Raw genomic sequence first — 26,286 nt, 5'->3', positions numbered from 1 at the left:
CACAGAGACACTTTTAAAATAGTCAAAGGTTCAGGTGCTGTGGTTCTGCAGGGGCAAAGCACAACCCAGGTATGGAGGCCAAGTCCTCCATGCATATGTCACAGGTTCAAGTCCCGGCCTGGTGACCTTTGCCACATGTCTTCCCCCTCTCTCATTATCCACTTTCCTGCCTAATCACTCTCAAATAAAGGCTGCTAGAGCCAATAAACCTTGAAATAAAATAGTCTAAGGTCCAATTATTGGCCATGGCCTGGTGACCTGTCCAGGGTGACCCCGCCTCTCACCTGCTGACCATGAGAGATAGGCACCAGCACCCCTGGTGACCCACTAGGAATGAGGGTGTAAGATAATGTCCATTTATTACATTGATCAAGCCAGAAACTCTCGTAATCAAAAGTTTATTTCCACACAAAACATTTTTTCTGGAATTTCTTAAAAAAATAAACTCCAGCAGCTCTAGGGTGATTCTAGGAACTCAGGAATTTAAAAATGAAGGTTTCTTGTACTTATCCACTCTGAGTGAGCACTCCTTTACTATTAGTTGTTGAAGAACGGCTTCTTCATAATGCCACAGGAAAATAAAGATTTCTTAAATCTACATGAAAGAATCAAGGCAACACACCAGCATTGCTGTGAGAGCTAACTGTTAGAAGAACATCAGATGAGACCAAACTTAAATCAAATATATTTTTGGCCCATATGCTAAATACTTTTTGTAGTGAGAATCTAAAACTTGTGCACATCAGTCTGTTGACGTACACAAAACCCCAAAGTACCTGCAAGTCTAATTTCTCTGAAAGCTGGCTGGACAATGTTTTGATTGGGTTGGGAGGACTACAATTGGATATCACACTTTTTAATTTTTATGTTTGAAAAGTCTTACTTTTCTGTCAAAGTTCTCATATTTACTTTGTGTTGGTCCATACTACAAAGTTACTGTGAAACACTTTAAGGTTTATTGTTCTACTGCAGCCAAAGGTGTTGTTGTCAGGAATGTCTTTAAAAGAAAATATTTGGATTGATGCTCAGCTCCTCTCATCTCTCTGACCCTGAACTGTGGCCTAGTTAAAGGACAGGCCCTGATGTTTCTGGATCACAGCCATCTCACTGCCTGCTTTGAGTGTTTAATCAGGATGAAATGCTGCTTTAAGCAGATGAACGCACTGTACTGCAAATATGTTTAGCTCTGCATTGTCCTGAAATAGGATGTATTTTGCTCAGCATCCAGCATGTCTGAACATGTCCAGAGACGTTGTGTCAGAGTAGTGTCCTGTTACCTGCCCTCCGCTCAGGCCCTTTTTCATAACGATGTGGCCTTTTTATGTAGGAAATCATGGTTTTCAGTAATCATCCTTCATGATCTCCCCTGGTGTTATGCTCCATTATGACCTAAAGCTGCTCTGATCTGGGATTTTTTTCCCCCACTCATGCTGTACCCATGCGTTGCCATTTCATCCTATCCTACTTCTTTTGTACTTATAATCAAACTCATTTGCACTTAAATNAGGCAAGGTGGGTGAAGTGTCTTGCTTAGGGTCAAAAACGACGAGGGAATCAAACCGGCAACCGCAGGGGGAACTCCTGCAGCCGCTTCAATTCAACCAGTAATTTGCTTAACTGAGCTAAAGCAAATTAAGCTAGGTCAGATTATATGTGTGTTTTAGACGGTGAATATAAACTTCTGGTTTTAACTTAATCAAAAAGTCTAATTTTGCATGAATTAAAAAAATATTTTATTTATTTATTTATTTATTTATTTATTTATTATTTTATTTTATTTTATTTTATTTATTTTTTACATCATTACCATTTAATACTCCTGTTACAGATTTGCTGACCTTACAGCACAAGAAACATTTCTTTCTGGATAGACTTTTTTTCTTTAAACTTTCTTTTTTTAAAAAAATTAATAATAAAATAATCTAACTTGGAACTGTGCATGATCGACCTCGAAGAAATTCCCATGAGCTCAGACCCGCAGATCGCACTTGTCCGACCTGGCCGCCCCCAGGCGCCGGCGTCCTGTTCTCCGTGTGGGCGGAGTTCCATCCCCCGACCTTCTCGAGCAGCCGCTGCCTAGGCAACCGCAGAGGCATGCATGCGCAGGAAGGAGGGCCCGTCAGCCGCACAGAACGCTCCGAAGTCAGCAGCGGGGATCTGAGCGACGTCCTGCTCGCTGCTGGGGGAGACACGGACCGGGCTGCCGCGGATAGAGGAGACGCTCCCATCGACACGTTAAAGCCGAGCTCATCTTCCTGCAGCTGCACCCGGAGCACAGGCTGATTCTAGGTGAGTCTGCTCTGCCACGGAGGGGCAACTTTTGACTCTGGGCTTTTATTTCCAACAAGAGAGATCAGCCTTAAAAAGGAAGAAAAGTGGAGTGAGTTGACATGATGCAGATCGAGGACCAGTTAACACAGACCAGTTAACACGCTGCCCAGCAGTGGCTCCCAGTGGACAGTAGACCATCTGAATGAGCTCAACCACAGGGGAAAGGGAGGAGAGAATTCCCAGGTTCTGCCTCCCGACACTGACCTTATTGAATAAATTTCTTTAGATTTTTATATTTGTGCATGACTCTGAAACTTTTAAATGTCTGCAAACTGCTCCTGTGTCTTTACAACAGCTTCCTCTAAGCAAGGCAACATCCTAACTTCTTTGCAAGTTTGGTCTCAAGTGCAGATCTTCTTCCTCGAACCTAGATTATTTTTTTTTTGTACATTGGATATGTGAAAGGGATCATGGCAAAGTTAAACCAGACTAATATTCCAAATCTTTTACTAACTGGCTGTTCTGTTCCTCTTCAGTCTTGACTCTTTGGATTTGTAGTTTTATTTAATCAGTCTAAAGGGGCAGTATTATGTATTATAGTGCCATTTTATAGCACAATCAAGTTACTATTACCTTCAGTTGTCACAAAAGTGCTGCATATATCAATTATGACCTGAAATAAATTTGACTTTAATATTTGATGCCTTGCAATTGGGCCTCCGTCTCTTTTAAAACTCCTTCTCTTTCTGAAACTTCACCTTCAGGAAGTCATCACAACACTCCTTCTAACAATGCTTTTTTATTTTTATTTTTTTTTACCAGCGTTGTACTGAGAAGTAGCCTGTATGATATGCAGTTCCACCAAGTGTTTGCTAAATGCTTCTGACTAGTCTGAAGGAGCTGAGTGGGGGAGGGCTGCTCTGTGAGCAGCCCTCCCCCACCCAGCTTCAGCTTCAGAAGCTCTGAAGCTGGGAACCTGCAGCTCTGAGGAGGAGCTACATTTCAAAGGCGGGGCTAGGTTCATCCAGGCGTTTTGCACAGTTGAATGGTTGCCATGGAGATTAAAAGATTTCTCAAACATGCACGAAAGTATCAAGAAAACACTCCATGTGTGTTTTTGATTATTGAATGACCACACAAAACAATAAACATAAGGAAATAAAATGTCAGGATGTAAAACTCAAAAGTTGATTTGACATAACACTGCCTCTTTAATAAGTTAACATTTTAACCAGGTCCAGGATAGGAAACAGTTACTTTTTTCATGGAAGTCAGATATTTGTCTTAGTCTCTGTGAAAGTTGGCTTTTTTCTTGTTAGTTTGGTAGTCGGTAAGATGAAGTAGCGTGATGAAAGCGCTTCCTGTCACTGAGCCGTGGCTGTGAGGGTGTGATGAAGCCGGGCTGCTGCAGGACTCAAACTGAACTGTAACTGAAGCTCTGCAGACATCGCCCTTGTCTCTTTCATGTATTAACACATTTCATCTCTGTTGTGACGGTGCAGACGTGAGACGCCAGTCAGCCTTCCTGCTCCCTCGCTGTCACTGTGTTCTGCCTGCCAGCTGTGTGTTAGGTAGCTTCGTGGTTGTGTGTCTGTCCTCATTTGTTGTTGCATGTATGTGGTTCCTCCTCAGTTTCTGCAGAGGCCTGTGGTTTCACCCCCACCACCTACAGGATGCACATGAATAATATGTTAAATCAGTGGAGTAAGTACTTAAGTATTCACACGCTCTCCAGCCTTTCCTTACACTGTAGTGGTTTATAAAACTGTTCCTGCACCTCAGACCTTTAAACATTTTGTCACTTTTCTCAGATTTTGTGTACCAGACCAAAACTAAGGAGCATAAGCACAGAAGCAAATGATGATGATTTGCAATTTCTTTTACTGATAAAATCTAAAAAGTGTGGTGTGCACTTCACTTGTATTCAGCCACAATTATTCTGATACTCGGGGTCTCCCTCAGAAAACCTGCAAAGCCCAGTGATAGGGTCACCTACAGGCCCACCATGTTTTTGAGTTAAAAAATGTTTGAAAATATGGCTAGGTAAAAAAAGCTACAATTCAAATAGACATCAATTTTTTGCACTTCAGTTGTTTCATCCAAATTAAAGGGTCCAAAAATTTGTAATCCATGACTTGTCACTTCATTCAGTGAAGTTATGAGCGTGTAGATCAGGGTTACTCAAATATAAATCTTAAAGGTCCACAAAGACACTTTTAAAATAGTCAAAGGTTCAGGTGCTGTGGTGCTGCAGGGGCAAAGCACAACCCAGGTATGGAGGCCAAGTCCTCCATGCATATGTCACAGGTTCGAGTCCCGGCCTGGTGACCTTTGCCACATGTCTTCCCCCTCTCTCATTATCCACTTTCCTGCCTAATCACTCTCAAATAAAGGCTGCTAGAGGCAATAAACCTTGAAATAAAATAGTCTAAGGTCCAATTATTGGCCATGGCCTGGTGACCTGTCCAGGGTGACCCCGCCTCTCACCTGCTGACCATGAGAGATAGGCACCAGCACCCCTGGTGACCCACTAGGAATGAGGGTGTAAGATAATGTCCATTTATTACATTGATCAAGCCAGAAACTCTCGTAATCAAAAGTTTATTTCCACACAAAACATTTTTTCTGGAATTTCTTAAAAAAATAAACTCCAGCAGCTCTAGGGTGATTCTAGGAACTCAGGAATTTAAAAATGAAGGTTTCTTGTACTTATCCACTCTGAGTGAGCACTCCTTTACTATTAGTTGTTGAAGAACGGCTTCTTCATAATGCCACAGGAAAATAAAGATTTCTTAAATCTACATGAAAGAATCAAGGCAACACACCAGCATTGCTGTGAGAGCTAACTGTTAGAAGAACATCAGATGAGACCAAACTTAAATCAAATATATTTTTGGCCCATATGCTAAATACTTTTTGTAGTGAGAATCTAAAACTTGTGCACATCAGTCTGTTGACGTACACAAAACCCCAAAGTACCTGCAAGTCTAATTTCTCTGAAAGCTGGCTGGACAATGTTTTGATTGGGTTGGGAGGACTACAATTGGATATCACACTTTTTAATTTTTATGTTTGAAAAGTCTTACTTTTCTGTCAAAGTTCTCATATTTACTTCGTGTTGGTCCATACTACAAAGTTACTGTGAAACACTTTAAGGTTTATTGTTCTACTGCAGCCAAAGGTGTTGTTGTCAGGAATGTCTTTAAAAGAAAATATTTGGATTGATGCTCAGCTCCTCTCATCTCTCTGACCCTGAACTGTGGCCTAGTTAAAGGACAGGCCCTGATGTTTCTGGATCACAGCCATCTCACTGCCTGCTCTGAGTGTTTAATCAGGATGAAATGCTGCTTTAAGCAGATGAACGCACTGTACTGCAAATATGTTTAGCTCTGCATTGTCCTGAAATAGGATGTATTTTGCTCAGCATCCAGCATGTCTGAACATGTCCAGAGACGTTGTGTCAGAGTAGTGTCCTGTTACCTGCCCTCCGCTCAGGCCCTTTTTCATAACTATGTGGCCTTTTTATGTAGGAAATCATGGTTTTCAGTAATCATCCTTCATGATCTCCCCTGGTGTTATGCTCCATTATGACCTAAAGATGCTCTGATCTGGGATTTCCCCCCCCACTCATGCTGTATCCATGCGTTGCCATTTCATCCTATCCTACTTCTTTTGTACTTATAATCAAACTCATTTGCACTTAAATCATGGTGAATCAGTTTATCTTTCTATGTACTGAACTCTACTTGTGAATTCTGGTTATAAAAGTCACGTTTCATGTAAAATTTATTTAAACTCTATTTTGTGAAAAAAATGTTTCATTCTAATCCACTTTATTAGAATGAATAAAGTGGATTCATTCTAGATCAGAATGATCTAGAATGATCATTCTATCTAGTTGATAGATTATGACTCCTGATCAGTGGCATCACAAGGTTTATTTACGAGGCTGAAGCCTCCTAAAATATTCTTAAGTTCTTAAATTATTCGGGGGATTTTTTGTTGTCATTATTACTATGTTTTTTTTTGTTTTTAGAAAAAACAACTGTCAACAAGTTCTTTATATAATGGATCCAGTATATGAGTTTAAATAAATAATAATACATGAAGTATGATTTTTAACTCAAGTACGGTAATAAATCCATGAATTTCTGCAATATGTCATAATTGAATAATGTAGGAACTGGTGAAGGTGAGACAGTCATGACAGTTTGTACAAATGTTCTTCAAGGACAACCTAACAATTTTTGATGTTTGAGTAAGGGTGGACATTTATCTTATCATGTATCATTTATCATGATAAATTTCTTATGATAAGAATTTTGATTTATTATCCTCATGATAAATTCCTATGAATGATGCTTAGACCCACCAGCAGCCTCTCTGTGTTTTTATGACACTTTGAATATTCCTGCTGATGTTTCTATTTTTTTTCTGCCTAGAGGCAGATAAATATTAAAGTTAAAATAAAGTTGCTTTCTGTGTTGCAGTTAGCTTCCCTGTTGCCTTCTGACTCTCCATCCTAATCCGGTGTTGAGTTATGGACTTTTCTCAGTTATTATTACTGTTATCACTCCAGATAAACAAAGATCATAAATGTGTTTCTTTCTCAACTGACTTCCCGGCTTCTTAGACAGGGCCCACCAGTAAGATGCTAATACTTGCGTATTTTATTTGTATTGCTGTATTTGAAGCAATTATTGACATCACTAATTGCTTATGCACAATTAGTGATGTCACTGGTTGCACAACACCATCCTGTCTGCAGCATGGTGTTGTGGCCTCAGCCTGAAATCTGATCCAGTAATGGTTATTGGGTCCATTACTACCAACTGAACTGGCCCCCACCATGAAAAATGATTTTTCCTACATGGCATGAACTCGACAAACTTTGCAGCTCGGCTTGAGTTCTGGGTGAGGTCTGGGCTGTCATAGTGGTAAGAAACTGTTGACAGTAATAGCGATACATTGTGTGGTCTCTGCAATTTTCCTGACCTCTGACGTCCTTTCCATCCCACTCAATCATTTTGTACAAGTGACGTATTGTTTATCAGAGAGAAATTATCTGTGCTGGGAAAAAAAACAAACAAAAAAAAACCAACAAAAATCCCCACTCTGTCTGCTGGCATTCTCAAAGCGGTCGGGGCGTCACTCTGTTGTGTAATATAATCTGCCCGTTTTTTTAGCTCGCTGCCTAACCACAGAGATAGAAGCTGCCAGGGGTGGACAGTCTCAGATTCCCTAAAGGCCTGAACGCAAAAAAAAAAAACCTTTGGTTTATGATGTTTACAGCCACCAACAGAACAAAAGGAGTTTCTCGTATAGATGGTGTGTTTTATTGCTGTGATTCAGTTTAGTTTAATACAATTCACAACTTTCTTTACATTCTAGTCTGCATTGGTATTTTTTGTCAAAATGCAACTTCCTTTTGAGTTCAATTGAACTGAGCTGAATTGAATTCAATTTGGAAACATCCAGGAAGTTGCAGGACATTGTTCCTAAATGCAGGACTTAAGTCTTAAAGTCTCAATATGCAACATTCAGAGAACAGTACTGAAATCTCAAAAGCATCATTAAAGTCCACATTTATTTCCCTGTCTCTTAATTCTTAAGTTTCTGATTGGTTTGAAAACTGATTTAAGGGGAGTGGTAGCTAGCATAATCTCCTCAAAATTAAATTGTTTAAACATTCCCACGGTGTATCCCTGCTGCATTTCCTTCCCATAGCTTCTACTGTTGTGTCTCCCATGGAGCTTGGGTTGCAACACTAACCACTTATTAGTTGGTGTACCACAGAGCAGGACATTTTACAGCCATAATAGAGTTATGTCTAAATGCTTCCATCCTCATTAGGGTTTTGGAATCTCTGGGAATTATTTCATCTCTAAATCTCCAAACATGAAAATGTTGAAGGGAAATTACAAAATGGTGTAGCCTAAGAAAGATGCAAATGGTGCAACCTAATCTAAACCTAACCTAAACTGGATGTACAAGACAAGAAGTAAACAGTAATATGAATAAGAATAACTAATTTTATTTATAATTCCCTTTATATCTAGTTGAGATTATTGTCCTCAAATCTTTAAGTGTTGACAAATTGTAACACCCGCATCAGAACATCTCCAGAACCTCGGCTCTCATGATGTTTTCTGCAACTGGTCACTGATGCACATGCAGAGTATACATTGTTCCATGTGGTTTGGTCCAACAGATAAACCACTGTAGTTCAAATTACTGAGTACACAGTGCATCACCAGTAGCGGTGTCACTGCAGGTCATAATGTTATGCCTGACTGGTCCGTTCACCTTTTCCTGTACATAACTTGTGTTACTGAGGAATCAGTTCTCATGGAGATCCACAAATAACCATTTTGTAATTATGGGAAGTGGCAGGCACAGGCCTCTTGACCTTGCCTGCCACCAGGCTCATGTTCCAGCTGACCTCAACGTTTCTGTTTGTGAGGGGTGGGCCCATGAGGAGATGGCTTACAGTGGCTCTTTTAAGGCTGGGCCAGCCTTAAATTGGGCCTCACTCATTTTGCTCTATAACAAAATGAGTCAGGAGCTAAGACTCAACCATCAGGAAGTTACTAGGATGCTCTCAACCCCAGGCCTGGTACGAGAAACGTCCTCTGTTCCTGGGTGAGGTACCCTGTTTCTCATGAAACGTGTCGTTTGGTCTACAGAGTTTGCTGTGTTTTCAGGGCAGTGCTCTGGTTTGCCTTGGTGGAAAAGGAGCTGAGCTGAAAAGTCCAACTCTCACCTATTGTTCTGGGTTGGGAATCATTACTACTGAAGTGCTTTGAATCACTCTGTATGCTAGCTATGCTAGTGTACAGTGAATGAATGTTGCTCTATAACAAAATGAGTCATCGGTTTGGGAAAAAAATTGTGTGATATAAGTTAAAACATTCAATTTCCCTCTGGGATTAGTAGATTTTTTGTTTTGAATTTGAGGCTGCATGGCTGTAGATCAGTGGTGCCCAAAGTGGGTCCTCGAGGGCCGGCATCCTGCATGTTTTAGTTCTCTCCCTGGTTTAACGCACCTGGATAAACTGATGGCTCATTAGAAGGTCTAAGAAGAACAATTGACATACTGAAAAGGTTGTTACTACCACCAGGGAAAGAACTAAAATGTGCAGGATGAAGGCCCTCGAGGACCCACTTTGGGCACCCCCTGCTGTAGATGATTCAGGGTTATACTGCTCGGCCTGCTGGGTGTTTTCAGTCTGCAGTGTCTTAACTAAGAAAAGATGGACTGAGAGTCCACATTTTCTATTAAGTGCTTCTTGCCTGACGACAGCCAGGCAGTCAGGCAGTGCTATGTGTGCCGCTGGTATAATTTACACCTTCTTGGTGGAACGAGACACAGCTTAGTTTTTGTTTTTTGTTTTTGTTTTTTTTTTCCACACACTTGACTTGTATCATGATCACTTCCAGTGAGAATTTTAGATTCAACCACCCTGACATCACCTCATGATGTGATGTCCCCTGACCACTTCAAACAGGACATGTACTTTAAAGTAAAATGCAAGAAGACTCTCCATAGTCCTCATGTTTGTATACTTAGCTCCAGGGAAAACAGTCTTGCTTTGGTGTTGGCAGTGGAACTTTAATGGGTGCTGTGGAAGCCTTTCCAGGAAGTCACCATCTGGTCTCTGAAAACCTTGGCATTACTTGTTTGCCCTGACAGGTCAGGCTCAGTGCTCACTGTTTGTCTAACCTTCCCACTCAGTCTGTAAAGAAAAGAAAAACAGACAGATCAAGCTGTTGCCAGGCCATCCGATGCCTCAAAACATTAATGTATTCTGTTGGGATTTTATACAGACACAACAAAAATGGAACAAAAATATATTTGGAGTAATGTATACCCAGACCTCTTTGCTTTGACACCCTTAAATGAAATTTGCTCCAAACTATTGCTCTCAGAAGTCACCATGTAACCAATTAGAGTCCACTTGGGTGTAATGTAACTTCAGTATGAAGTGAACCAAACTTTCAAAAAAAGAACAGTTTCTGACCCAGACATGGTGTTAGAGATAAGGTCCCCATGTTTGGATGGAGAGACGAAGTGGAAACCAAAACGTAGAAATACTGTTCTGTAAATTAATCTCTTATTTTCTTTTAGAAAGTTAATTCATTTGAATTTAATTAGTCGCAGAAACAGAAAGCAGTAGGTTCTGTTGTTCACACTAGAGGTATGCGATGCTAAATATTTGGTGTCGGTAAAAATAGCCCCAGTATTACTGATACCAATATAATTCAAGTTTGACGCCATTAAACTTTTGACCTCTTGGTGTTTTTATGGGCTTCCTTTAAAAACATTGTTAATAAATAGTACTGAATTTGGACAAAGTTATTGGTGTCTGAAAAATGAATAACATATTCAGGGGTGACTGCAGGATATTAAGGGAGGATAGGTACAAAACTATCACTGCACCTGACCCACAAGAACACAGTTTAACTCTCCTGCAGTCTTAGCGCGATGCTCAGGAAGAGCGCAGCAGATGTCACTGTCGGCCAACTGAGTGACCCGTCAGCTCTTCAGTATGCGAAACCTCCCTCCCCCAATAAAAAGGTGTGAAACCGGCAACCAAGCCATAACCACGCAAACGTAAAAAGTTCACACAACCCCTCTTAGGACTGCGAGAGACAAGTCAGTTACTCATTTTTAGCTAGTTTCACTGTATAGTCACATTTAGCTTACATAAAGATCACCAAGCCACCTAATAAACAAAAGTAAACTGACCAATAAGACTTAGGTTTAGGATGGCCAGGTGCCCACCCTACAGACACATAGAGATGTGGATTATGTACAGGATGTTTTGACACAAAATAACTTTTTTCTCCACAATTTTGTTAATGGTAAAGAGGGTTAAATCATAAAAAAAATCCAATAACTATAATTCCAATAACAATAATTTCTCCATTTTTTTTTATTTAGAGGAAAATCTCAAGATATGCAGAGTGCATACAGCTGTACAGCTGCAGGTGCTACTTAGCATATTAACATGACAAACAGAAACAATAGAAAAACATATTTGTGTGCATCTTGTCCTTCATGAACAAAGTGCAAAAAGTTATCACTTGAGAAGAAATCAAAGCAAAAACAAAAGTGGAGACCAAACAGCCAGGACAGAAAAGGAGGCAAGATGACGAAACAAAGGAGAGAAGAGAGGCACAGAGTGACAGATTCAATGGCTGCACTGTAAGCATTTCTCTCTGACAGCATTTCAGCTATAATTGTTTAGTCTGAAGCCAAATGAACAAAAGCAGCATGAATAGCTGGGGGAGAGTCCCCCGACTTGATTGTTAAAAGCTTGTTGATTGTGTTAGCGTGTCAGCGTGCGCTTTCCACCGTCGTCATTGTGACTGTAGAGTGAACAGAGTCTGACCTACTCTGCTGTCACGCTAGCTCACTATGGCCGAGCGAAGGTCAGGATGAAGGCAAGTCAGGACTCACCTGAGAGGAGAACAATTATTATTAAAGTTTCAGCTACAATTAATGATTCAGCACAGGCACAAAAAAAATTACAGTAACATGGAAAAAGATGTGAAAATAAAGGTTTATTGAGAATAACCAAAGAAATATAGAGTGTTGTGAAAAAAAAAGTTTTAGATACTCCAACTCATTTTAATCAGACAAAAGATAACCTGAGTGTTTTCCAGGCACACTTATTCTCTGTTATCTTTGAAAGTACAGTCACTGTTGACTCACTTAGTAGAACAGATACTATTTCAAAACGCTCTTTTTCCAACAATACTGCAGAAACTTTTAATCAAATCTTCTCTTCCTCCTCACCTTTATGCTGTAATCATGTAGGTGTGTTGGTAGATGACATCCATTCTAAAGTTTCAGATATTACTGGTTGTACTGAGGTGTAGATAGTGTCTGGTAGAAACAAATCTCTATGGAGATGTGCAAACTGTCGTTGGGCCGAATGTAAATGATGTAAAACTCAACTTCACGTTTATTATGAAATCTACAAAGACAGCAAAGCTATCACTCAACACTAAAACATGCTAGGGGAACATTCTTTGGGGAATTCATAAAAAAAACAAAAAAAAAAACATTAACAATACTCAAGATTTATTTGAAACAGTTGACAGGCTCACAAACCCTCCTGTGACCAAACCACCAAACATGACCTGCAATGAATTTGCCAACTTCTTTGCAGAGAAAATAAAAAAATAGAAGATTAATGTGCACATCCACACTAAATCGAATATCAATACTATGCCCAGACGTAATAAATGCAGAAAAAATTAACTCAATTTCAACTACTTAAATATAAAAGCTATTCATTAAGCTCCTCTTTCTGCTGTCTTGATGTCATGCTGACAACTTTCCTTAACTTTCCTACTGCAGAATTACAGGCCGATCTCCAACCTTCCATTCATCAGCAAAATTATTGGAGAAGTTGTTTAAACTGTTAAATAGCTTTCAAACTATAACTAACTGCTTTGGTGTCTTTCAGTCTGGTTTCTGTACTCACCACCGTACTGAGAATGGCCTTTTATGCGTTATGTATTCTTTAGTACTGGACCAGAGTGTTCTGCCCTACTCTCCCGTCATTTCAATAAGATGTCAAATGCTGCACTGAGGTCCAACAGAACCAGCACTGTGGATCTTCCACAGTCTGTGGAAGATCCACAGACTGTGGACAGTGGTGGATGTTATTCATATGGATGTCATTGGTGGACAGTGGTGGATGTTATTCATATGGATGTCATTGAACACTTTGACTGTCCTTTGTTTTGATTCCTTTGTTTCAATATGTAGCATCTCATCGAAGTCACGTGGAGAATGTGGACCCCTGTTATTCAATATCTATATGCTTATCACACAAAATGAGTTTAGCTGCCATAACTATGCAGATGATACACAGCTCTACATTATGATGTCACCAGGTCACTCAGAACCATCCAAGCACCAAACACATAAATTTCACAAAACATCTACGCTCATGTACATGTATGAGAGGAAAGACATGCTGAAGTTTAGACTGAAACCTTTTGAATAAAAATGTATAATTTTGTAATATTATCCAGATTATCCAGAGACGTAACGTTTCCCCTCTTCATCAAGGCGCTACCATAAAAAAATCACAGCTACAAGTCTCTGCCTGAGGTGAATGATCATCTCAGCCTTTTTTTTTAAAACCTCACATGATGCAGCATCTTTGTTTCTGCCTGTAGAGTGGAAGCACTTTGCCTTATCTATGCAGTTAATAAGTGGATGGTGAGGCCGGGCCTTTCATGAGCTTCTCTTTCATCCAGGGTCGCTTTCATGCTGATAAATGCATCAATTGCCCTTTTGCTTGTCTTCTTTTGTGACGCCTTGATTGGTTTTAGTTGCAGTGGAAATTCTGCTTCAACAATGAAGACATCAGATTGAGTAAAAATGCTAATAAAATTGAATTATGTTCATTTTTCACATGTGTAGGGCCCCAGTAACTTTGCCGACATACTTGTAAATTCTCAGTTTTTCAAACTGTCACAAAACTAATAATTAAAATATCTGTTTTTAAACATGTTGTTCTTTTATGATTTTTTTGCTTGATGTACTTAGCATCCTGTTTGTAATTTTACATGCTGTGCAGCAGAGTTTTTGTATGCACATGACGACCCACATCTGCGTGTTTCTCTTTTTCCCAGCAGACGTCTCCAGGATGTGTGATGTGGACTCGTCCTCAGAGCCCAGCAGTCCCACCCTGTATGGCGAGTCTTCAGACAGGTACTGCCATGTGGACCGCTGGCAGAAGCTCCGCACAGCCGTACGCAAACTGGAGTTCTGGGAAAACTTCCGAGCTGAACTCATCGGGAGCGGATTCTTCTCCAGAGTCTACAAGGTATTCCGTCTCGCCGTCCTCCCCCTGGTTTACACGTTGCTGTTCTGCATCTGAGCTGCCATCAAAGCTGGCTTTGTTTGAGCCTCTTAATAAGGACATTCTTGCCATTCTGTGATTGGCCCACCAGCTTTAGAAACTGTGTGGGCACAAAATTCTCCCACCTTACATAATTCTCATTTTGAAGCTAATTTTGCTGCGCAGCAACAGGGAGAGCAAGCTGTCAGAAATGTTGCTGATGAAATGAGCTGGAATTAGTTTGAGGAGTTCATTTGGAATAATTAGAGGTTGAATTTGTCCAGGCAGAACTCGGCTGAGAAGCAGACTTTGTTCTCTGTCCTAACTGTTTTTTTTCTCACCTTCATTTTAAAGCCTCTTCTTTTCGTCCTCATTATTCTTCATCACAGTTAACTTTACTTTTTCCTGCTTCTGTTATTTGGAAATGTAATTACAACTTAGTGGAGTGCGTCATTCTCACTCAGTCGTACCAATCTATGTTTTAACCAGTCCTTCTTGTTCTTACTTTTGCTTTTCATTTTTCTTGAGGCGCATCAATAGTTGTTGTCTACTGAGACGGCTTTCAGAAAGCAAACAGGAAGGGTTTCCTCTGTCTAAAGCATGCCGCTGCTTCTCAGGTGGTTCACAGCACTACGCGGAAGGTGATGGTAGTGAAGATCTACAAAAATGATGTGGACCAAGACAGCATCGTGCGAGAGATCAGCCTGCTGCAGAAGCTCTCTCACCCCAACGTTGTCAGGTGAAAGCACCGACCCTCAGCTCAACAACCACGGCTCATCTAAAACCTCCTTAGTCTGCTGAGAGCAACGTAGTTTGAGACAGTCTCTCCACATGTGGCCTTTTCCTTTCCTTATCCATTATGACAAACACAAAACCTTAACTTTCAGACAACATACATAATTTTCTTTTAAAAATATGAGACACGGTATTAATAAAATGGTCACCTGTCTAAAATAAAGTTTTTTTCGGTATGTTATCTTTTTGCCTAAAGATGATTTATGGGGGAAAAAAGTCTTTTTTGGCAAAAAAAAATGACTTGGGCCATTATTTTAGGAAGGTGACAATATGATATGTTAATAGTTACCAGACAGACAAAAGTCAGCACTGCCGTATGTGAGTTAACAGGCTTAGGAATAAAGGCACAAATAAAATCCCTTCTTTGTTTCAGGTATCTGGGTATCTGTGTGAAAGAAGACAAACTGTACCCCATCCTGGAGGTCAGTTCTGCTTTCTGCTTCTCATGTTTGCCGTTAATACGTTTTTGTTATTAGCTTTTTCTATTACGAAGACAAGAAATAAGAAATGTTGATCTGATATACTATGATCACCATGAAACTGTTGTCATCCAACCAATGTGTTCTAGTTTCTTACTTTTAATGTGAATTCTTCATTATCATTTTTTAAAGAAATTCTTTATGAAAATCGGCTTGCAGATAAATTGGTGCACCCTTACTGGCCAGACAGCAGATAATCGTCTGTTGATGAAGGTTTGAGATTCATGACCTGCAAGTCTTCACTGTGGACCATGAAGGTCCACTGACTGGACAAAAGCTCACATGTTTAACTCCATTGTCCAAAGTGACAGATCCTCTGGATTTTCTTAGCTTTTTTTTAAAGTGGTGTACTTGTGATCCAGAAGTGAGTCTCACAGTTCTGTTAGTGAAAACATCCACATCGTCAAGATCAACCTATGCAGTGTGTTTAGGTCACTTGGTCCAATTAATCTTGTGTTTGGTCTCTCTGGGTGCCTTCACGACAGACATGATAGGGCTTGTCAGACAGCATGAGTACTTATTATGGTTATGGTTACACATAATGGGCTAATCACCCATTAGGTGTAAACTTCTGTTTGTGTGATGCGTTTTTTTTGACGCAGCCCTTAACCTGAACACTGGCTGCATGTTTCAGTACGTAAACGGCGGCTGCCTGGAGGAGCTTCTGGCCAGGAAAGATGTTCCTCTGTGCTGGAGAGAGAAGGTGGACCTGGCCTGTGACATCAGCAGAGGAATGATCTACCTGCACTACAAGAACATTTACCACAGAGATCTGAATTCAAAGGTGAGATCACCAGACCTGCGACCAGAACTCAGACAGCTCTGTCATCAAAACTGGAGACGATGTCCAACAACCTGAGTTTTGGAAATATTTTTACACCTGACGAAGTAGGTGGTGTGATGACACATCAGAGTCATCCCATCAGACAGGACAAGAACTGATTGGTTACTTACCAGGTATTAAAAATCAAAAAGTCCACTTTCAGTTTAGTTAGAATAAAATGTTTCACAAATAACAAACAATTTAAAATAATCTACATTCATCTTGAAATTATTGGGGACTCAAACTAAGAAACTGTCAGATTTTCAGGCGTAACAGAAACACAATACAAAGGTTCCAGTTCAGGGCTTTTGTGTGTTAAAATAGAAAATTTCATTAACTGTGTCAAAATATTTAACGTCTTAAAATATATGTAAGTAATTAATGAAATGAATGCAATAATTTGGCTGATAGTGTTTCCTAGGCTTCCATTATTCAGTGGTCCTTGCCACCCCCCTCCACACCACCAGTTGCTAGCTGTACCCCAAACTGCTCCACACACCGCTCTCTCTTCATGTGTTTTATTTTGATTCTCAGAAGTTATTGTTAAAGCAGATTTTTATGTGACCATCAGTATTCTCATGTTTCTATGGTTTTACTGCGTTTCTGAACAAGTTCAGTTGTGTTTGTGAGACACGTTTTCAGTTCTTTGGACAGAATAGTGTCTACTTAATGTTTTGAGGGCAACATTAGACAACAGCTGGGCTTACTTTTGTGTAATTTTCCACTAGTTCTGGTTCATGACTTAAACGCGTCTTCCTCTTCATGCACCCAGGTGTTTTGCTTCAGAACGTGGCTATCATGACAAAAAATAACTGATGCATCTTGACTTTTTTGTTCTTTTCTGAATAAAAGATTACTTTCTATTCCCTACCTGCTTAATGCCGCATGCTTGTTCTTGTATAAATTAAGGAGAAACAAGTGTGACCCATATGCTGTGGAAATAATACACTTGTTGCCCGCAGCATGACTTTAGCTCTGAGACTGGAAGTAAGCACACAGATATGAATATTTGCACAGGGGGTCTCTATCTGTCCAGCTCTATGTTTATAGTTTGTTTTGCATTTTACCTGAATTAATTCCAGCACTGACCCTTCGCTGTACATTGAAGGAAGTCTCTGTTTGCGTGTTTATTCTCAGTGAAAGTATGAGGCCTTGAAGAGCCTCCATAAATTGTTGTGTGGGTGAACTTGTGTGTAGGTGCTGACTCTCCTCCGGTTGCCAGGCTTTCCAGAAGAAGCCACCAGAAATGCAAAGCAACATCATGACAGCCTCTGTTGTTATGTTAATAGATTGTTGCTAACTGCAGACTGTTGGCTGTCACCCAGTGGCTCCTCACTTGGCTCCAGTCTAATTCTCTAGAGTTGTTGGTTTGCGTCAAACCTCTACAAGGCAAAACCTGCTGATCCAGATAGAATAGAAAGTTTGGATTTCTGTAGACAAAGTGAAAATGGTCTAAACCAGGGGTCCCCAAACTTTTTCCTGCGAGGGCCACATATAACTGTTCCCTTTACTGGTTGGGGGCCGGTCTTAGTTTTTCAAGAAAGAAACCTTAGAAAACTTTTGTTGTTGACCGGGTGTGTGTGTGTGTGTGGGGGGGGGGACTGGATTACTTCCGACGACATATTCGCGTTTGTAGATAGATCTTTACCCAGAATGCAAATGGAAAAAAACCGTGAGCGAAACGGTGACTGGTACTGACTAGTATATATTCCATTGAGGGAAACCAAGTTTCATATCTGCTCAAGAGCCCCCCTGGTGGTTGAAGAAAAATCCACATATATATGAAAAAAAACACTGAATGCTCTCTGGTATTGTTCAGGGGGCCGGACCAAATGAGGAGGCAGACTGGATCCGGCAGGCCGTATCTTGGGGACCCCTGGTCTAAACCATTGTGTTCAAACTGGAGCCCCAGGGCCATTTGTGGCCCCTGGACTGATTTTATGACCACAGCATAGTATTAAATTTAATACATTTTGACAAAAGTTTGACTTTTCAGTTAAAATGTACTTACAAATATGTAAGATGCAACATAAAGTAATCATCTTTTCAAAGATTTCTGGTTTCCTTCTGTTGTCATAGTAACTAGGACCACATTTACTCATTGACTTTTACTCTTTTGGGCCCACAAGTACTTTTGAGCTGATCTCAGCTCCTGCGGCAAAAATGTTTAAACTCTAAAAACAATAAATTACCACATTTATTTGCTCAGTATTATTTCAGTCTCTTGTGTTCACCTCTGTTACCTCAATGATTTTGAAAATGGTTACCTCAGTCCTTTTTTTAGTCATAGCATCCACACTGAAGAGTGTTGTTAGATCTGATAATGCTTACTTATAGTGCATTTACTACAAAACACTAACTAGATCATAGTTTTGAAGGTTCTTACTATGAGTTTAATCAGGCTAGAAAATCATCCAGTTCTGAGCACCATCTGGTAAATATATAAAGTTTCAGACTACATGGTTTCAAAACTCCTAAATGTCAATGGTTGTGTTTCTATAGACTGCAATTTAAAATTTCAAAATTAAATTTGCTTTATGAAACCATGACAGTTTTGGAAAAAACTCTTGTTCAATAAAAACTTGTGGGATGAGGTTATTGTTATTGTGAAGTAAACCAGTTTATTTCGCAAAACTGCAATGGAAACACTTTTTTGCATCACACAAATCACATGATCAACAATCGGATGTTGCCGCTGGCGCAAACCATGAAGAAGACGATGACAGGAAGTAGTTGGAGGACGACGGCGTAGCATGATTTTTAATGACTTATCGTGTGAACACATTTATTCCTGTGTGATTTTAATTGCGTTTCTTATTTTATGGAAACACTGCAGTTGCATAATTGTGTTTTTACCAACATTGGCAGAATGTTGACAAAGTTTTGCACACATTTGTTAAATGAAACGCGGCTCGTGACGTTGAAATGACTCCTGAACTGGCGCAGACTCTATGAAGCTGTGAGAAGTCGCCTTCTCTTTGGAGATTTCGGGTTTCCTCCTTTTGTCTGCTGTTCTTTCCATTTCTGTCTCCAAAGCTGTTGATTTTACTGCCAAAGAAGTGACTAAACGGATCTGCTAAATTTAGATCTCAGGTCTTGAAGTGAAGTTTTTCCCTCCGTCAGGCCTCGTAATGAAAGGTTAGCAGAGGGAAGAGGTTTCTCGGATCCGAGCCAGACTACAACCACGTCATTTGAACGCACACAGAGCAAACCCGCTTTCACCCATCAATCCACATGAAAAGCTCCCATTAGACATCACACACATATCTGGGACCACTTAATGTTATGCAATCATATCTCCCACTTCCTGCTTCTCTCTGTCATCACACCTCCTGCTCGCACACTGTAAACAGCCCAGGTTCTGTTTCCATTAAAAGCTGTTGCATTTTATTAAAGAGCAAAATGAGTGATGAAGAGCTGATCAGTGAACTGGAGGTTTCCCTGCTCCACGGCGGCCCACTGGGTCTGGCCTCTGCATGTGGTCCGGTTGAATTATTTAGTGAAGTTAAAAGGTTCTGACAGTCAGAACCTCTTAGCCTTTGATGACAGATAAATGTGAAGTTGCTCCATGAAAACATCTCTCTAACAATGATGACATAATGAATCCATCAAGCTTTTATTTTTTTTAAGTTGTACATATATGCTGCCCTCTGCTGTCAGATTCTCACGTTGCGGTTCTCTTCTCATCGGTCCCTCCAGAACTGTCTGGTCCGAGTGACTCCGCGGGGCTGGGAGGCCTTGGTGACAGATTTTGGGCTGGCAAGGGAAGTGGTGGAGCTGCCTGTGAAGGATACTGGCAGGAAGTTGTCATTGGTGGGCTCGGCCTTCTGGATGGCCCCCGAGATGCTCCGAGGAGAGCCATACGACCGCAAGGTGAGTCCTCAGTCATTTCCCAGGAAGGAGTTGTAGTTCTGTGTGCAGGAAGTTAAAGCATTCCTCCTGTGAGCTTCTATTCCCCTACAAAACTGGACTTCTTTTAAACTTTTCTACATTGGAAAAGTTTTCTTCCTAGGGCCCAATGTGTTTTCTATTATACATTAATGACCTTCCCAAAATATATAAGCACTCCAATACTTTAAAGCTGAAGTATGTAGCTTCTCTAATTTTTTTTACATATTTGTTGAAACTGTCACCATGTTGTTGCAGTATGCTGTGAGACAGATCATCTGTAAAAGCTCAAACTCCTCCACTTCCTCCTTGAGCTAATATTGTCTTCTGAAGCTCCTGAACACAAACAACCAATCAGAGCCAGGAGGAGGGGCTTAGCACTGTCAATCAATCTCATGTACTCACTGCTAAATATGCTAATGGTAGAGAAACAACCATTAGCATGCTAATGGTAGAGAAACAACTTACTGTTACAGGAAAACTTACTGTTACAGGAAAACCGTTTATCCTCCGTCATTAGTGGTCATTAGTGGCCTATGGTGAATGCTCAGGCTAGTTAGCAAACTAGCCTGAGCATTCAGCACAGGCTCTGCTAGCTGCAGTGTAGCAGAGAGCATAGGGGAAGTAAAATGAGCAGAATCACACACAGTGTGATTGACATCTCTAAGACCCTCCTCCTGGCTCTGATTGGTTGTTTCTAGTCATCACAGGGAGAAGGTGCAGGAGCTCAACTGTTTCACAGATTATCTGTCTCATACCAAACTGTCATAATGTGATGACAGTTTCAACAAATATGTAAAAAAAAAAATATTTTTTTTCTAAAAGTTATGTACTGCAGCTTTAATACATGATGATGCTACTGTTCTTTTTTTTATCTGGCTCAAATATTCAATCTGTTAACAGTCAGTTATATGGAGATCTTCAGCAACTTCAGTGCTGGTTACAAGATAATTATTTGACTATTAATATATATAAAAAAAAAACTATGTGCATGAATTTTTTTCTCATGTAGAAAAAAAGATGTTTCATTACCAAACCTCCTTCTGCTGTCACGACTTATAAATATCTAGGAGTTATTTTGGATTCTCGTTTGACTTATCACAACCTGCTGCAGGCTGAAGCAAAAATAATGTGTGTTTACTATGAAATTAGGTCAAATTTGTCATCTTCTGTTTGGAATCTTCATGGATGATATTCACAGCCATGTCGTACTGCCTGTCTGCTCTCTTACTAAGGAAGTTTTGGAACCCACAGCCTCTATGATAAGGCCTACAAAATTTATAATAAACTTCCTGTCTGGATACTTTCTACTTTAAATGCTTTAATGTTTCAAATTAATGTATTGTATTAAGTTGTATTTTTAGATTTTCCGAGGTGATAGTTATGTAGCTCTTTCTGCTCTGATGCCTAAACCCAGCCTTGGAAATGATCGCTCAACTCGCTCTGTTAGAAGTGGACACTTTCCACTAGCAGCCTTTAAAAACTGTTAATGCCAGAGATACATTTTCTATGTTATAATATTCCACAACATATGAAGTCCATGTCAACACTGGCACTGTGTAAGAAGACTCATCCAGGTCATCCTTTCTCAGTCTCCACTAGGTGTTAACTGACCGAACTGACAGATGGAAATGTGGAGCTTTATGTTGTCGACATCAGTTTGATTAATCTGCTGCTTGGTTCAGGTGGATGTTTTCTCCTTCGGCATCGTTCTGTGTGAAATCTTGGCCAGGATCCCGGCCGACCCAGAGATCCTCCCCAGAACCCAGGTACAGACTATAACCAGAACCAGAACCCAGGTACAGACCAGAACCAGAACCTAGGTACAGACCAGAACCAGAACCAGAACCCAGGTACAGACCAGAACCAGAACCCAGGTACAGACCAGAACCAGAACCTAGGTACAGACCAGAACCAGAACCAGAACCCAGGTACAGACCAGAACCAGAACCCAGGTACAGACCAGAACCAGAACCTAGGTACAGACTATAACCAGAACCAAAACCCAGGTACAGACCAGAACCAGAACCAGAACCCAGGTACAGACCAGAACCAGAACCTAGGTATAGACTATAACCAGAACCCTGGTAAAGACCAGAACCAGAACCACCAGCTGCAGGGATTACCCAGCAGTGCTCAGACATGAATGTTTCACTGGACTCTATCCTGGCCTCAGTGATGATCCTGTTGGTGTGTTTCAGGACTACGGGTTGGATGTGAAGGCGTTTGGTGAGCTGGTTCCTGACTGCCCACATCGCCTCCTGGAGTTAGCAGCCAGCTGCTGCATGGTATGTAGATGGAAGAAACTATCCTTACAGAAAAGAAGGGAAGAAAAGAGTCAGATGATCATTTGTCTGCTCCGAATCAGAACTTAAATTAAAATATTAAATTTAGGGTCACCATGGCGGGACATGCACTCCACTACTGGACAACACAGAGACACACACCACAAAACACCATGCACACACTCATTCCTACGGACAAGTTTTTACAGTGACCAAATGAAACCCTTCATTAAAATTATCTGTATTTTCTACATCCTTTTATAAGGATTTAATTAGACCAAATTTGAACAAAAAAAATATAAACATTTTGCATTTAAGATAAAGATAAACTTTTGCTTTAAATATGTTCTACCCAAAGAACATTTGCATCTCTTACTTTACTTCTGATGATGTATAAAAAGGCTTAATGATTAAATGAAATGTCTGCAGGATGTGTCGACTTTTTTAACTTGATTATTCAATTAATCATCGGAATAATCAGTTACTTGAATGCAAAGTTTGAATCTAACAGTCCAATTTAATAAATTGAGTATTCTTTCTGATGAGGCTCGTTTGTCAGATTAAAATTACCTTTTGCAAAGAACAACCTTTAAACCCACATTTTTGTAATAAATTATGTTTATTTTATTGGTCTGATGTAATATTCTAGTTTTAAATGTCATGTTTTCATCAAGCTGAAAATCATCATGTTTATTAACATAAATGTAAGCTAGAAAACACCAGTCTGTGCTGAATTCATTTATATAATGTGATTCAGTGATAGTTCCTGGAATAAAAGGGCATTTCAGTAATATTCTGGTTTAATGAATGGTGTTATGGTATCTGAGTAAAACTTTATTTATTTTTATGGGGTGATTACAAGGCAAATAAAATGGAGATCATGAATTTGATGAATGATCTGGGTTCATCCTGGCACAGTGACAGATTGGATCAGTCCTGACTGTGGCCTCATGCAGCTTCCTGTCTCTGCTGCTCCCAGGTGGAGTCGTTCCGGCGCCCGGCCTTCACAGAGCTACTGGATGAGCTGAGCGAAGCTGCTGAGGGCCTGGAGCCGCCGCCGAAGCCCGACCTGACGGCGGGCTGAGCAGGGCGTGTCCAGCAGCAGGGATTATTGATCGCAGTGTAGACGGGAAGCCGAAGTGATGGGGAATTTAAGGAAGGTGGACCTGATTGTTGATGCTTCCTGCTTTCTCACTCGGCACCAGAGGCTCAGCTTGTCTTTTCTGAGAGCGGTTAGCCAATCCACGGCTTCCCTGAACGCTTTGCTACCGTAGCTTCCAGGTGATCAGTGTTAATCTTTGAGGTAGATCCAGTTTCATTTCCTGACTCAGATGTTTCCTCCTCTTCATACGCGCCTCGTCCTGCTTCTACTCGTTTGGAATCAACAACACAGATCATCTGATCTGCTGATAGGTTTTGGTCTTTGTGTCTGCTTTAGCTGTTCTGTTTTCTGTCAGGACTTCTGCTTCGATGCTTTCGACTCCAGACAGCTGCAGACAGCTGAGGAACTTCAGACTGTCGTGTTCAAGGTTTTTGAGAGCTTGTCTCAGTTTTACAGAAAATATCCTTTGTTTCTACATATGTACAGAAAAACCAACAGGCCACAAAGAGTACAGACAACCCCTGTTAGAGTGAAAAGAAAAAATGAGACTATCAAATCATTCCAAAACCTTCAGCCTTTGATGTGACAGTTCTAAATTATAATTTAACTGAATAAACACGTCAATAAACCTATTTACTTGTTATTGATGCAAATCAAAGTAAATCCATGTCCCATATCAATAATATTGATATCGATACCGATATGGATACTTTTTTATTATTTAGGTTTGATATATCATCAAACCTTTGACCTTAAGTTGTTTTTATGTTTCTTTTGAACTATTTTGTGAAAACCTGGGACAGAATTTTTACAGGTTTATAGGTGGCTAATGCTCAAATAATATATTAGCATGATACACAAAAACAATAGAAAACCAAAATAGTTGTCTTTACTTTTTTATAAAACAAAGTGCAAAAATTATCAAAGCAAAATCTTTTTAGGTAGATAAACTACAGCATGAAAATGAAATAAAATTACAAGAGTGAATCTGAAACTTATTGATCCAGTCCTGATACCAATTTGGTATCAAGGTATTATTGATACCTTGGATGGATTCGCCCACCTCTAGTGTTTACAATATTAAAACAATAATTTGCTGATGTAGCCTTTGCTTTCATTTCAGCATTTAACCTTTTTGGTAGAACCTTACAGGGATTTTATACATGACTTTTCAACAACATTTCTACTTTTCTTGGTGAAACAAGATGGAGATGAAATCAGTTTTCAGACTGAGGATCTGATCCTCAGCCCTCTTCAGGTGACCCAACAAGCTTTCTGTCAGAGTTAGTTCTGCTCTCTGATGCCAGAAATTTATGTTTTTTTTCTTATGAAGCCATTTTTATGTTTATTTGAATGTCTGCTTGAACCTTGTGTGATGCTGAAAAAAGTAAAATCAATTTTCAACTCCAGCTTCCTGGAGATGTGAAATGCACCAGATTTGTTGGTTTTGCAGTTGAACTGTACAGGAAGTACTGAAAATTATATTAAAGACATAAAAGGTTCTGATGATTTATCATTGTCTAATTTTGAACCCACTAACAGGGGTGTGCAAACATTTTATGGCTTGACTGGAGAAAACTGTCAAAGTGAGGCATCAATAGACTTATAAATCACAAATCGTTGCTTTGTCTCCAGACTGTCTGTATCCTGTTGCTTTTATATATTTCTCTGATATTTCTAAACATGCTCGGATCTGAACATGTATTTTAAAAAACCTGAGCTTTCTGTATGTTTTCTGTTGGTCTGGTACTGTAAGGGTCCAGTTTGGTTTTTCATGTTATCAGAATTTCAAGGCAGCTAAAAGGCAACAGACAGATAGTTTCATTATTCCTAACATCAGACAGACTTTTGTGATGGAACAAATAAAGTTATATTCTTTGTCTATCGTTTGTTTTTTGTGAAATGCTTTAAGTTTAAGTTCAGAATTGATGAAACATGATCACATTGAGCCTGTTGAGATGGCTCCATCCATCCATCCATCCATCCATCCATCCATCCATCCATCCATCCATCCATCCATCCATCCATCCATCCATCCATCCATCAACACAATGGATGGATGGATGGATGGATGGATGGATGGATGGATGGATGGTTGGTAGAGTTCCCAGCCAAATGGAACATAGATGTCAGGTACATCTGCTAAATCTATTTGAGCACTAAAATATGTCAGGAATATGTAAAGCTTCACAGTTTTTTTTTTTCAGAAAAAAAAATCCCTTCTGCTGTTAGACCACTACATGCCACTGGATGGCAGTCTTTTCTTTACTGACAGGAATCCTGCCTGGATTACTACTAACGACCAACTGCTGTAAAAAAAAAGAAGCTGTCCGATGAATATCATCCAGAAATAAAACTTCAACTGACTTTCTGTGCGTTATGTTTGACAGAATCAGTGAGAATGAAATGATGGACAGATGCTGGAACAGGTGAGACCAGAACATGAAAAAAAGACAAAAGAAAAACAGACTAGTTCTGTTAAAGATGCTAAAGACATGTGCTGTGACATAGGTTTGGTTTGGCTATGAGAAAACTATAAATAAATGCAAAGGCAGTGATTAACAAAATTACATACTGAGATCAAAGTGTCAAAGGTAGCCAGATAGATATCAATCTCAGTTATTTCTCATGAATACCTAAAATTACACATGTATGTACGTAGAACTATTGATCAGCATGTTTCTACATACATACATACATATGATACATATATATGATACATATAGACAGACAGACAGACAGACAGACAGACAGACAGACAGACAGACAGACAGAC

General features: G+C 40.0%; 1 protein-coding gene and 1 long non-coding RNA gene across 5 annotated transcripts in view; one reads left to right on the top strand and one right to left on the bottom strand.

The window, feature by feature from the left end:
• The window catches only part of LOC107836842 (uncharacterized), a 75,168-nt gene that overhangs the window by 34,116 nt on the left and 14,766 nt on the right, over positions 1-26,286 (bottom strand). Inside the window, exon 2 of the long non-coding RNA XR_001662810.1 lies at positions 24,130-24,139. This is a non-coding gene — a long non-coding RNA (uncharacterized LOC107836842). The remainder of the gene's footprint in view (positions 1-24,129; positions 24,140-26,286) is intronic.
• On the top strand, positions 1,997-25,394 carry LOC103141901 (dual specificity testis-specific protein kinase 1-like). 4 transcript variants are annotated; one of them, XM_016674157.1, is made up of 10 exons: positions 1,997-2,289; positions 3,904-3,975; positions 13,933-14,123; positions 14,756-14,877; positions 15,307-15,355; positions 16,047-16,196; positions 19,935-20,108; positions 21,809-21,892; positions 22,325-22,411; positions 23,388-25,394. In XM_016674157.1, the coding sequence occupies exons 2-10, from the start codon at positions 3,945-3,947 to the stop codon at positions 23,490-23,492; spliced, it is 993 nt and encodes a 330-aa protein (XP_016529643.1). In that variant the 5' UTR covers positions 1,997-2,289; positions 3,904-3,944; the 3' UTR covers positions 23,493-25,394. The 4 variants fall into 4 exon arrangements, with proteins under 4 accessions (XP_016529643.1, XP_016529642.1, XP_016529644.1 ...); XM_016674156.1 differs by having other exon boundaries at positions 13,930-14,123; XM_016674158.1 differs by lacking the exon at positions 3,904-3,975 and having other exon boundaries at positions 1,999-2,289; positions 13,930-14,123.

This window comes from Poecilia formosa, unplaced genomic scaffold (assembly GCF_000485575.1).
Source record: "Poecilia formosa unplaced genomic scaffold, Poecilia_formosa-5.1.2 Scaffold91, whole genome shotgun sequence".
NCBI lineage: Eukaryota > Metazoa > Chordata > Actinopteri > Cyprinodontiformes > Poeciliidae > Poecilia > Poecilia formosa.
The sequence above is the reverse complement of the archived record's forward strand: the minus strand, read 5'-3'. Positions and strand labels throughout refer to the sequence as shown.